Source organism: Xiphophorus hellerii, chromosome 3 (genome assembly GCF_003331165.1).
Source record: "Xiphophorus hellerii strain 12219 chromosome 3, Xiphophorus_hellerii-4.1, whole genome shotgun sequence".
In the NCBI taxonomy this organism is placed as follows: Eukaryota; Metazoa; Chordata; class Actinopteri; order Cyprinodontiformes; family Poeciliidae; genus Xiphophorus; species Xiphophorus hellerii.
Window position 1 is genome coordinate 17,473,095 of NC_045674.1, and position 14,110 is coordinate 17,487,204.

The window sequence follows — 14,110 nt, forward strand, 5'->3', positions numbered from 1 at the left end:
TTAAAGCCATATCAATTTATAACCATTTGGATATCAAACATTTCTCTCTGTACAAATATCACAAACCTTCCCTGAAGCTTATATTGAATACTAAAATCTATTAAAATCAATTATTACAGCTATGGCAAAGAAATTTAACAGACCGGCCGAGACTTGTTTCTTTTTAATATTTGGGGTCCCTATCAGCTTTGCACATCAAGAGACATTTCTGCCCATTATCCTTTCCAAAATGGTTCAGGCTCTGTCAGGTTACATGGACAGCATCTTCTGTACATTCATTTTAAGAGATTGGGTATAGGTCTTAACTTTGACTAAGCCATTTTAAGGCATAAATGCTTAATCTAAATCCAGCTGTATCTTTAATGTAGATGTCTTGTTGCGATGCAAACCTTGATCCCACAGAAAACGAATCCTACAAAATGATTTCCTACATGATTTTCTGTGGGGATAGTATCTTCAGGGTGAATTGTCGTTTTCTGTCATGCACAGCGTTTTGTGTAGAGGTCAGAAAGCTCAGTTTTGATCAGAGCATCTTTTCCCGCCCGCTTCGCTGTGTCTCTGCCATGGTTTGTAGTAAACTGAAAACAAGACTTTCGTCTGACTATCCCTCAACACCAACTTTCTTTTTCACAAATCTTTATAAAGGCCATCTTTGTGGAGGGCACGAATAGTTCTCCTGTCAACAGATTCCGCTACCTGAGCTGAGGATTTCTCCATCTCCACTGGAGCTACATTTCATTTTTGTTCAATAACAACCCTCTAAGATCTTGACCAGACAGCTGTATTTACACAGAGATTAAATTACACCCAGGTGGACCCTGTAAGTAATATTAGGTGTAAGCATAATAGGTGACTTCAGAAGGAATTTGGTTGCACTGAATAGTTTTAATTTAGTTTTTATTTATGAAAATAAACGGGGCTATAATTTTCTGATTTTTGTTTGTAATAATTTTGAAAAACGTTTATTCTTTCTATTTCCACTTATCAGTTACGCTCATAGACAGATAGCAAATCAGCCTCTGGTCAGATACGAAAGGTCAGAGCAAAGAATTTAATAATATACAAAGCAAATAAACATTTGGTGAAGTAACTAAGTAGCCATTCCAAAGTTTGAAAGGTCAAGCCGTTTTGTTTTCTTCTTTCCTTTTTCCTTTTCCTCCAACCTGAATGTTTTTTCTTTACTTCTTGTCTCGGAGGAGCTCTTAACAGCCGTTGATGTCAAAAACATACGTGCGTGTGTGTCACCCCTCAGACGTGGCAGTGGGCTGTCCGTTCGGAGGCGAGGACCGCGGAGGCAGAGTGTTGATCTTTAACGGTAATAGAGACGTATCCACGCGAGGCCTGACCCTGAGCCAGGAGCTGCAAGCCACCAGGACGCCCAGCAGCAATCTGCCAGGGTATGGCTTCACTCTGAGAGGAGGCCAAGATCTGGACGGCAACGAGTATCCTGGTAAACTTTCAACATTTCAATCCATCTTCTTCTAATCAAAATTCCTTCTTCAGCTCACATTCTTTCACAGTTTAATCTTCCTGACTTCCACATTTCATCCACCTCTGCTCTACCATGTCCGTGTTCTCCATGTTCTCCCACTTCTATCTGCTAAAGTAATCAGAAGGGGGTACAGGGATGTTTGACATGAGCTGCATCCCTTCTTTAGGGATTCACAGTAGTCAAGAAGGAGAGAAAGTAGAACAATACATTATCTGCATGTTCTATCTACCTGACATGTGTCTGTGTGCAGAAAAGGCTGCATGCAGCAAATCCCTGCTTTTTGTGCCACCCACATCTTCACCTTCACAAATATGTAAAAAAAACCCGTTACACCCGATTTATAAAACTAACTAAGAAGTAGGTCATTTTCCCCAGCTATTTGTGTCCATGAGTTGTAGGCTCACAATAAAAGGTATTCAAATAAAGCAGATCTGTAAAAATCAGCTTTACTACGTTATTTTCCACCTAATTTGGAGTCATTCCTCTCTCAGCATTACTTAAGCTGTGTGAGTCCCACTTTAATCCAATTTAGGTTGAAATGAAGAATTTGTTTAGTTTTTTTCCCCTTTTCCTTTTCTTTGCCCCCCACTCTCCTTCCTCCTTTTCCTTCCCATTCGCCTATGAAAACAGATTTTCTTCACTCCACAAACAGGATATTGGGGAGAAACACACATACACACACACACACGCACTCACAAGTATCGTTGGACTCACACGAGCGTTGAGCGTGTGCCAGGCACCAGGTCCCAGTCAGACCTGCACAGGCCCACTGCAAATCAGATTCAAACTTGTGCTGGTGGAAACCCACTGGGAGAAATAAGCTGAAACTCACGGGTGGCGGAGCTTTGGGCCAACACACACACACACACACGCACACACCCCCACACACACACACGCCCACGCACGCAATCATGTACTGCATGCTCCGTCTGTCATTAGATAGATATTTAATGGAAGTGCCACACATCCACTCTTTGTGTCGCTTGCAGGAGAGTAAAGTCACACACGCACACGTTCAAAGGAGCTGAGGGTGTTTGATCAGCGTCACAAGGGGCCTGCACAGGCGTCTGGGAGGCTTGCACGAGCCACCATTTGCTCCTTTCAACATTAAATGTCATTAGTTTACTGGAGAAGGAGACAGAAGTTGATGACTAAGCTCCACTTTTAGCTTTAATGGACTATGAATCCCCAAATTACATCATGCCTTTGAACTTGCACAAAAAAATAGTGATCTGGAAGAAAAGGTAGCAGACAGAAGTAGACAGTGCATTAAAAAGTCCACTGACTAATATGAAGCCTAATTACGAACCAAGATGAGTGTTGAGTTGAATGTTGGCGGGGGTCGTGCCTCTTAGGTTCTAGGTAAAAGGTCAAAAACAGGCAGTTTGTTGAACAGGGAACAGAAGCTCAGTCCTGCCAGTTCATTTTTATTTGATGAGTATGGAGCCAAAGTGTAATTCAGCTGGCTGTTCAAATTGTTGCAAAAGTATTCACACCCTTTTTAAAAAAATAAAAAATCAAGACAAATCAACAAACTCCACTGTGTTGCATTTTGGCTTTATATCTTCACCTTCCTAAAGTAATGGCCTATGTCATTTTCTGTCCAAAGGGAGTTAGCAAAAAAAAAAAGATATTTCAGACAAAAAAAATAATCACTTTTGGCAAAATTGACTTAGGCTATTATTTTAGCCCAAATTAGATGTATTATTTCCTACGTTTGTGATCAGTCCCTAAGACACTTTGTGCAAGCAGCTGTCGCCCATTTTTTTTCCCCCAAACAGTGGAAGCTCAGCCAAATGGAGTGGACAGCATCTGTGAGCAGCTCTACAGGAACTGGAACCCCGGTTTTAGGTTTTTCCTCCAAGATTAATGAGTATTTAGCTCCATCCATCTTTGCTGCAGAAGAAAAACTTTTCCACCGTGTTTCATAGCGAGGCTTTTACTTTATTCATTCATTATACAGTATTATGCCATATGGTTGCGTCATTAGCGTGTGTATTTTAGCCTTCCAGACAAAACAATCTTAACTAAACCAGCCATATAGTATTACCCCTCTGTATGGTTTGTATCCTGCTTTTGAGACTGAAATAGGCATAAGCGAACAAAATATTTGAAAGGTTCGCAAATCCAAGAATAAAGAAATCATTAACTTCTCTCTTTTAACCACTAAGGGCCATCGGCTCTCAGGCTTCCCTCACCAAGGCCGGTCTCCCTGCAGCCAAACAGGCAGTTGCAGCAGACATTGAGTGACAGCTTGACAGTCTGTCTAAACTCAGAGAGGAAGATGTGTTTTTCTTCAATCCAGGAAGGACACCATCAGCTAAAGCAGTCTAGTTATCCAGAATGATCTTGTACCTGTCAGTTCTATAAAGGATCGCGTATCTGCGTGTGGAATACAAGCTCAGTCAAAGCGTTCATAGAAACCCAAAAAAATACAACAGCATCTGGCAAAGCCTTCCTCTGGGCAATTAAGCAGAATTTATAAAACAAGAAAACATGGAATTTGAGTTGATTTAGCTTTTCAATCATCCATTCGCACACTTATGTTCTCTCACACACACTTAACCCCAAAATCAGTTTCATGTCATGCAGAGTTACATGAGCAAACACGAGAGTTAGATCAGGGAGAAAATACATCGGTCAAGCTGACATATTTGTGGCAGGAGTTGAGCTACATGGTTTCAGAAATACAACGGTAAGATGGACTGAGGTATTTGGACGATGAGGTGGTCTTCTTCCACACCTTACCTCTGATGACTTTTGCAGATTGTGGTTTTAAGGCAGAGTTTCGCTTTTGTTTTCCAGTCATTCCGCCCTCCTTCTCCTGCTGCTCTGTTACACCCAATTTTCTGAAAGTGCTGTAAAAAGGAAAAACTCATACAAAACTTGAGGTTCTTAAAGCTGCTGCTATAAGTTTTGAAAACATTTAGATGCAAGTTTTCTGATTCCTCTCTGAACATTTGTTAGGAACATCAGTCCAGGTGGTACGGGTCAGCCACGGTCCAGTCCCAGACTGGAAAACATCAATGATCTGACATTCATATCTTACTTATATACCTTAAAATGATGTCAAACAAACGTAAACATAGTGCGTTAGTTCTATAGTTATTTCCTGCCCTAAATAGATACTTCCCTGATAATTGAATTAAATGTAAAACAAAATTGTATTAATCCCAGTGGGAGATTAAATTTAGCTTTATTTTTCTTCAAAGAGTTGTTGTAAATGGCGGTAGCTGTCAGGAGGAAGGATCACCTGTAGCAGTCCATATTGCAGCTACTTTAAATAAGCCTCTGACTGAAGACAGTGTTGCACAACAGTCTCAACATTCTCTGTAATTTTGTTCATTTGATGAATCTCCAAAGATTCCAGAAGCAGTCTGCATTACAAAACCAGCCTTCAGTATCACCTTGTTTGGCCTTTTTATTTCACTGGCTCTGATGATGCACAATGATGTAGTACCTTTTTAAGCCTAAAAATAGGCTAGGATTCAAAAGAAAAAAGAAAAAAAAAACATAGCTGCACTGTTCATCGTGATAGTAGTTGACATAAAGTTGGCCACAGTGGATCAACAACATGTATCGGAAGCGGAGATGCTCAGGGTCTTTCTGACCCTGACCAGATAACGTCGATCAGACCAGAACATTCCTGGCACTAACACACAGGCACCCCCACACACACTCACACACACGCCGTCATAGAACAACTTACATAGGAACATAGTGCACTCCAGGGGGAAAGGGACAAGGCCTGAATGTTTAATGTTGTGGTTTCAGGGGGACTCATTGACTGTAGCCAAAGGCAGAAACAGATGTGTTTCTGTTAGATTCAGTTAGTCTTGTTCCTTCTAAATGCACAAAGGGAGAAGTCACACCAATTGGCATGCACGGTCTGCAAGAGTACACCCCAACGCTTGCTTCCATCCTCCTGAGGAGAGTTGCTAAGAGGTTTTATGCTTAGAGTGTACAGATTTTAAATAATGAAATCACAAATAGAGGCAGCTCTAAAATATAAGAAACTATTTGGTAACAAAATCACAGCAGATTTCTCCCGTGCAGCATAAAGTTACTGTGTTTTTCTCAGAATCACACAGCTTAACTTCCTGCTGCATCTGGCAGCGATAGCTTGTATCCATTAAGTGGCTCTTTTCTAGTTTCACATTGTTTTAATCAGTACTTGTGTGCATGTGTGTGCGTGAACGTGCGTGTGTGTGGCTTACATTGGTATGTGTCCCCTGACCACATCCATTAAATGCCGTCTCTATTTTAAACTTAGGGAGCCAATTAAAATCATGTGTTCATCACAAAGCCCATGAAAACAAATAAAAAATCACACATAGATGAGATCTGGTGCTGCTTACAATTTGGAGTCCTCGCTGCGCGGGATGTTGGGAAATGTTGTTGTTTAGCAAACTGTGATTGGGGCAAGTGAACTTGGGCCTGGTATGCAACGTGTGGTCCACGCATGTTTCGCAGTGAATCGTATGCTCACTATTAAAATGAAAAAAGAAATACATGATCATTTTTTGTTTCATTATTGAGCTCTGTTTTCAAAAAGGGACCAAGAATGAAAGAAAATGCAAATTGATATCAGAGGGTCAGCTCTGCATCTCTGTTGGAGTATGGGGGTGTGTGTGGGTGTGTGTGTGTGTGTGTTTAAATGTGTTTATTACATGCTGTGTCTGCGTTTGATGAAGATTGCTGGAGACCTTAGAATTAGTCCCATCTGTTGCATTCTTTGAAGCTTACTGTTTCCCCCCCTCTTCTTTCCTTGCTTTCCCCGTGTCTCTGTGAAGATCTGATCGTAGGGGCATTTGGCGCAGGAGAAGTCTCAGTCTACAGGTACAGGTTTCAAAAACAAAAATGCTACTTTGTCACATTTGTGCTTCTTGTTTCATCCTGCTGAAAATATTTTGCTTTGCATGTGTTCAGGTCTCGAGCTGTAGTGTCTGTGGAAGCTACAATGAGCCTAACGCCCAGAATCCTGAATCCTGATGACCGGCAGTGTCTCCTGCCTCAGACTAATAACATGGTTACCTGGTAAAAATTACCTTCTGTATTTCTATTTTATAATTTCACTAACATATTTTCCTTTAATTATCTGCACCTGTGTAAATATATGCAGAAAAGGTATTCAGACTTTTTCACATCTTGTTGGATTGCAACCATAAACTTCCATGTATTTTAGTTTGCTAAAGTTTTTGCCCGTTTTTCTTTGCAAAAAAACTTGATCTGCTAATAAGGAAGAGCATATTCACAAATTAAGTAGCTTCTAACATCTAAATCTGAAAAATGCCACATTTTTCAGATTTATATTAGCAAAACATTTTGAGCCAATGTATCCTTGTCCTTCAACACCACAATTACGGTAAAATACTTTGACACTTGTGATTGTAACAGCAAAATCTGAAGTTAAAGGGGTAAGGTTACCTTTGTAAGCCTCTGGATTTTTAAATTCAATCACATTAAGTGTCATTCATGCTATTTTACTTATAGAAAAAAATGTGAGGTTTCTCAGAATCTATCTTCGGGAAAGACTTAGTAATTTTTAGGTAAACAAAAAATTATTGTCCATATTCATGCATTCAAAGGAGTCCCCAAATGTTATTTTATACCGAAGAAAAGAAACTAAAATTAAAATGCATCAGAGTGCCAGGAAATGGAGAATTTGAGTTGTCATGCATTAAATGAACATGAACAAAAACTTAAAATCTTCTGATTGCTACCTGATCAGCTAACTAATTTTTATTTGGGGAATTATTTCCTTACTCCTCTTCTGAATTTTCAATCAGCCACACTTTAAGTTAATTCCCATTCCTGTTTTGTTTTACTTTGTTCCTTGTTATTTTGCACTCAATTTCATACAGTTTCACCCAACTGTATTTTGTTATAGTTTGGCAACAAAGGTCAAAATTCAATCTTTGGTTGGTATTAGTAACACTGAGAGGGTGCTGGACTCTCAGGAGAGACTAACATTATAGAAACACACGTCTTACCAGACAGAGTTGCCAAACTTCAGTGTTGTATGTAAATACTAAACGTTTTTTCAGTTCTTCAAGTTTACTTTAGCACAGATTATAATTTCAGGTTCACCCTTTTGATCAGATAAGTTAAATTAGCTTTTCAAGGCCAGAAAGCTTGTCAGATTGAATGCCGTTTTATTTTTGAATATCTATTTATAAATGTCAGTCCTTTTCTAAATACACCTCACTGACAACTTCCTCTGGTTCTGTTTAACAAAACATGTGATGTATCAGGTTATTTTTGGGCTGCTCTTTCTTGACAAAGACATCCTATTCTGATCGACCTTTTAACATTGTTTCAAACAAAATTGCCAAAAAGGAACTCAACTCTACATCAGTGTCGCAATGTGGAAATACACAAATGTTGGTCATAACAAAATGCTTTTCTCTTGGAGGAAATCAAAGCAAAGCAAATGCCCAGTGGTGCAGACAGGAACCTCTGTTGCATTGCTTTGTAGGCTCCACTGCTCTCAGGTGGGGACATAATAAATTTACAACCGCTTAATGGAGAAAACAGCAGCAAACAAAATGGTTGTTGTGCTGCAGCATAGCAACCATTTTTATTATGATGAGGTTTTTCAACTAGAGGAGGTCACTCAGTTGGAGTCTTATGGGTTTGTTCTTTTTAAACAAAGTATTTTTTCCCCAGTTTATCTATTAAAAGAGACACAATGGACTACCTAATTAGGTTACATATCCAGGTTTAATACCCTCTTATGCTAATCGTGTGTGTGCAGGTAAAAGAATGCAAAAAGAGCACAAATCCTAAAACAAACATAAAACTAATAAGCCCCACTGCTGCACTGAAACTCAGCAGTGTGAGCAGAAATTGTCCTGCTCATACTGCATCCTAAAACGGTATGCAGTATAAAATATACTCTTTCAAAAATCACACTCACATAGACAGATGTAACAAATATTTCACCCCTGGGTACTAAACGTCTGCCATCAGCCAAAGACTGTTTGTCTAATTCTCCAATGCAATAACGAAGCAGCCCCCTGGATGAAACAGACTCATATATCCTGAAAACTCAGATTTATAGGACTCTGCAATTATTTTAAGACTGCATAATTCTGTTTTGAATATATCATTGTTCGTGTGGGTGGCAGACTGGCTCTGAACACCCTTGGCCTGAGTTTAGATGAAGGGAACCAATCGAAATGCTCCCGCTGTTTGGCCACTGCCTGATGTTGGTCCTGAAGTATTGGCGCTGGAACCGCTGAAGGAGTGTTTGGACGAGAGACGTTGGGCTTGGCTAGTTGCCATAGTGGTTTTTCTGTGGCGCTGTGTGAGTATTGGCAGCGAGTGGGAAAGGAACTGGGTTTGAGTTGGATCAACAAAAAGCGCTTAACTGTGTAAATTTTGTCAAAATGTAATTGAGTCTCTTTAAATAAATTGCTATAGAGTTTTAGACCAGTAGCAATGATTGAGACATTCAGAAACTTGGGGACATTTCTGAGGGCTTGAAACCACACAGTAAGAAATATCTGTCACATTGTAAAGCATGTAATTTCCTGATAAGTTCAACTGTTTTTAACCCTGGAAGTCATTAAAACAATGCTGGCCGCTGTTCTGTATATGTCAATGGACTTTTAAGGTTTGTTGAAATATTTTGGCTGGGAAATATAGTGTTCTTTTTCTAGATTAAAGAGCAAAATGAAACCTTTTTTCCCCAGGCAAAGTCTGGCATTTTCCAGATAACTTACGTCCTTTACAGATGTATGGAAGCCATTGAAATGTTTTCATCTTTTCAATAGCAGGAGCATAATTTCAAACTAAAAAAAAATAATTCGATTTGTTAGTTGCATACAGTCATACATACATACAGTGTGTTTCTGGACCTGACAGGATTTGGGACGCACCCGTTGTCTGACGGTGACATCTACCAAGTTCCTCCTGATCGTCACACTAAGACTGTGGGAGGGTTAAAAGAGGCCACTTACGTAAGCTGTGGTTGCATGGCTGACTGGGGGTGCAGCTAATAGCACACCAAGATGTGTTGAGTTTACTCAGTGACTTTGGCATTGCTCATTAATTAGGACTTTATTAGGAACATTTAAATCATTTTACAAGTATCATTTCAAGCTGTTTTTCTGAGAAATATTGTGCTTTTCTGAAGAACTGGCTAACATTTCCAGGCAGTATTTTCACATACAATCCTAATCTTGTGTTTTTCTCTTCCGCGGCCAGGATTCAAACGCAAGATTTTAGCAAGTTCCCCACCAAAAAATACTTATTTGTAACACCAGTTTGATAAGTGATGATTTTGTTTTCTTCTCCTTTGTTTCAGAAAAATATGTTCAGTTTCAAATTACACTTTTTACAAAACTTTTTCCCTTCGAGGACAATGCTTAGCTCAGTGATCTTAATATAATAGTTTGACATGAGACCTGCACCTGGAGCTAAATGGAAAGATAAAAGTGGGCCAGTGAAAAGGGAAATTGTTAAGTGAGTAATTACTTGAATTAGAGCCAGTTAAACTGGAAAAGAAATTGTTTGGTGCAATGCATTGTCTGGCTTCCTTAAGTATGAAAAGTGCATACACCTGCCAAATAACTGCACCCAAGGCCAAAGGAAATGCTGGACCTAATAAAGAGTGAGCAAGTCACAAAGCAAGCAAAAGCACTCCGAGAAAGACAAAACAAAAAACAAAACAAGACTTTAACCAAATCCATCTATATCTTTATTGACTAATGCAGCAACAATACATCCTTGTCTGAGGAAAAAAATAGCTCTGTAATCCGATTTCATAATGATTTATGTATGTAGTTGTGTGGGTTGTCTGGAGCAGACTTGGCACTGCAGAAAAGGATTTACTGTAAAGACTGAGAGCCGTCTCGAATTGTGTAGGATGGTGAAGCGCAGATGCATTTCGGGGAAAATTGCATACAGTAATGACTGACCTGGGGGGTCATTTTTGTGCAACATGCACTTAAATGTGACACACAACCTTTATTAGAGTCATACACTCCCACAACTGAAACACACGCATTCATTTAGACAACACATGTTAAACAAAAACACAACCACATGGGAAGGTATTTTTTTAGAACCAATTTGATGTTTTGTCACATTAACTCTCATTCAGAACAAACTCATGTTAACAACTGATTATCATCATTGTTGTATTAATGAATGGAAATCCTAATTATCAGCAGAGACACTCATGTCCACAACATCTGCAACCTGGTTGCTCAAACCTTCCTGACACTGAAGCACACTCTCAGGTGCCAGTTCTGAAACAAAACCTGCATGAGGTCATCTGCTTCATTGCAGTAAGCTACACCCTTGAGATCCTCCAGATTACTGCATATTAGCAGTGTAGATCTCCCCCTGTGGGAGGCACTTTCCTGTTGTTGATTAAGGAAGTGATAACGCACAAAAAAACACCATTACACATGGCTTAATAAACATTAAAAGAGGAAATGCAGAAATGTTTCCCAGTCTCCCATGTCTGCGTGTCTAATAGTAGGGCCTCCACGGTAATTCCTATTGAACCCTGGAGAAAGAAAGGAACAGATGCCTTGTTTAGAAACAGTTTATTTACTTAGTGTGTTGCTTTTTCAATTCACCTTATGTTAGAAACGTAAGAAATAAATTAAGGCACTCGACTTGTTGAGCCCAGAGCACAGTGCACCTGTACTTGTAGAAAAGTTAGTTGTGATTTGAATAACTTGGAAGATTTCCTTAATTAATTCAAAGCACATTTTTCTCTTTTTCCTCCAGCCTTAAGGTGGACGTGTGTGCAGCAGTAAGTGGAATGGGGATTCCCAGCAATGTAGGTAAGCATCTGGACACAAGATTAAACTTTTACAGTGAGGAAGAGCAATTGTCAGATCCATTTTACCGAAGCAACTGCATCCATTCCAGTTAGATCAGGGGTCTCAAACTCCAGTCCTCGAGGGCCGCAGTCCTGCAACTTTTAGATGTGTCTCTGCTGCACCACACCTGAACAGAATAATTAGGTCATTAAGGCTCTGGAAAACTGATCTACACAAAGAGGAGGTAATTAAGTCATTTCATTCCAGTGTTTTGTACCTGTGGCACATCTAAAAACTGCAGGACTGCGGCCCTCGAGGCCTGAAGTTTGAGACCCCTGAGTTAGATGAAGAAAAAGGCAAAATGGGAATAAGATATACCCAAGATCCCTTTTTGATGTTGTAGTAATGTTTGATCCATCAGAATAAAAACTGTGGAGTTTTGAAAATAGTTTCGTAACACTTAACTTAGATTTACTTACTTACTTACATTTTGTCGCTTTGTAACCACAACGTTTAGTGTTTTAACTTGAACTTCATGTGACAGACCAACACAAAGTAGTGCCTAATTGTAAAATGAAAAAATACACTGTTTAGAACTTGTTTAACAACATATTTTGTGTACAGATTTTCCACTGAAACAATTGCTATGAGAATTCCCCTAATTGGCATTGAATCAAGTGCAGTCATTCAATCTCAGTATAAATACAGCTGGGAGGTTTGTTAGAAGTCATTAGTGAGTAAACACAATGCAGATCATCCATATTTATATGTTTATAAATGGTGATGGCAACATCATGCAGTGAAAAACTTTTTCTCAAGCAGGATGAGAGAAGCTTGTCAGAATTCACTGAAAGAAGAAGAAACAGACTCTATACAACAGAGCCTCAATGGGACAGTTTTACAGTTTTCACACAGATGCAAATCTGGTAGAGGCATTCCCTGAAAAACTTGTATTTGTGGTTGCAGTAAAAAAGTAGAGCTATAATTTATTGTCTCAAAGCACTGTGCACACTGCTCTTTTCAGGTTCTAATGTTGAAAACCATCTTTTATTAATAAGCACTACTTTGTTTTGGTCTATTACATAAAAATCCACTGACGTTTGTGGATGTAACATGACAAAATGGGCAAAACTTGACAGCCACATAAAGTATAACACATTGACAGTGAAGGGGTGTGTTTCTTTTACTGTAATAATATCTTTTTGCACTACTATTGTTGTGGTGTTGCTGTCATTAAGTCCAGTTATCTGAGATCTGAATCCTTCCTTTTCTGTTGACATCATCTGTTCAGATCTAAAAGCAGAGCTGCATCTGGATTGGCTGAAAGGCACAAGGGGCGGGGTTAAGAGAGTCCTCTTCTTAGACACCCAGCAGGCTCAGCACTCAGGGCTCCTCAGGCTCGGTCAACGTCGCCCACGTGGATGTCTGAGCTACCAGATTTATCTGAAGGTGAGCAAATCCCACATCAGCACACACATGCAGTGTTACAGAATATTAAATTTACTAGTTTAACCACTAGAATGATAATTAAGTTCATATTATTTTTAATTCTGTTGCTTCACAGGAGGAGGACGAGTTCAGGGATAAGCTGACCCCCATTGCACTGGCCCTGAACTACAGCCTGGCCCCACCTTCTAGTGACAAAACTCTCCCTCCTATTCTCAACCAGTATAGCAGCACCTTCCTCCAGGAACATGTGGGTGAAGAATCTGTGGAGAAGTACAACAGAAGGCTTTAGTTCCAGGAAAATGCTCTCCAGGAAAAGCTTGCTGCTCTGTGGCCCACCAATTAAACTTTAGATGATGATTAGAAAACCATTACCAGATGATCATCTGATTTTGAAATCAAATGATCTACTGGAATACTAGGGTGTCCACATAATCATCTAGTCAGTGCTGACATGCTTTTTTAAGATGCTCAACCCGTGAAATGATGACGTTAAACTCATTTAGATTATAAAAACCCTGATGTGTCTGTTTTATATATTCTGAGTTCCAGCCTGACATGCAATAAAAGTATCCGCATGCACATAAAAATGCTGCCAAAATTACATATCAACCAACTTTAAATGATATAAAGGCTCAACCCCATTACCCATAAAATCTATGACGGTTAGGAAATGATGAAGAAATGGCCTGCTGTACAACAAAACCAAAAGAAGAACATTTTAGACATGCAACTGATGAAATGTAAGCCCTCCTTTGATTGCTCTGTAACAAACTGGATGTGTTCAAATAAACACTGAGAGCTTCTAAATTTTCCACAGCTCAGGTTTGGCGAGCTGACTTGATTGAACTTCTAAAGAATATTCATCCACCTGTTGATTACTTAATCTTAGTTATTTGAAAAACACAGATTTCTCTGTTTGTAGGTTGTCTATAATTTGCAAGACTCCACTGTCAATTATGTCTCGACTTTTTGTGTTTTTTCAACACCCACTGATGAAAGTTATGAAGACTTTCTTAGCTTTTTACGAACAAATTAGTCAGATTGTCAGATAATCTGAGAACTCAACATGTACATGTTCAGACAGATCTCCAGCTTTCAGGGATGATTTTTGCCTACTTTTGTTTCATGATCAAATCTAAAGCAACAGTTCTCATATGTTATGAAGTACCGGGCATGTGTTTAAAAAAAGAAAGGACCCATGAACTGTTCTTACAGTGGCTATTACGTTCTGCATGTTAGGGAGTCATATTGGATAGAGGTTAGATTTGAAAGAAACCTCCAACAATATTTCACTTAGAACAGGGGAAACTCAGGGGAAATTTCTGTTAACTTTTTCATCTTTAAACTTGGAAATTTTAAAGAAAAATGAAAAAGTTACTGTAAATAC

At 39.2% G+C, this 14,110-nt stretch overlaps 1 protein-coding gene across 1 annotated transcript in view; it reads left to right on the forward strand.

Moving 5' to 3' along the window:
* Positions 1 to 14,110, forward strand: part of itga8 (integrin, alpha 8) — a 53,831-nt gene that overhangs the window by 23,577 nt on the left and 16,144 nt on the right. The window contains exons 13-18 of the mRNA XM_032554652.1: positions 1,253 to 1,450; positions 6,286 to 6,331; positions 6,422 to 6,529; positions 11,240 to 11,295; positions 12,566 to 12,723; positions 12,839 to 12,970. Coding sequence (XP_032410543.1) covers positions 1,253 to 1,450; positions 6,286 to 6,331; positions 6,422 to 6,529; positions 11,240 to 11,295; positions 12,566 to 12,723; positions 12,839 to 12,970 — 698 coding nt within the window. The remainder of the gene's footprint in view (positions 1 to 1,252; positions 1,451 to 6,285; positions 6,332 to 6,421; positions 6,530 to 11,239; positions 11,296 to 12,565; positions 12,724 to 12,838; positions 12,971 to 14,110) is intronic.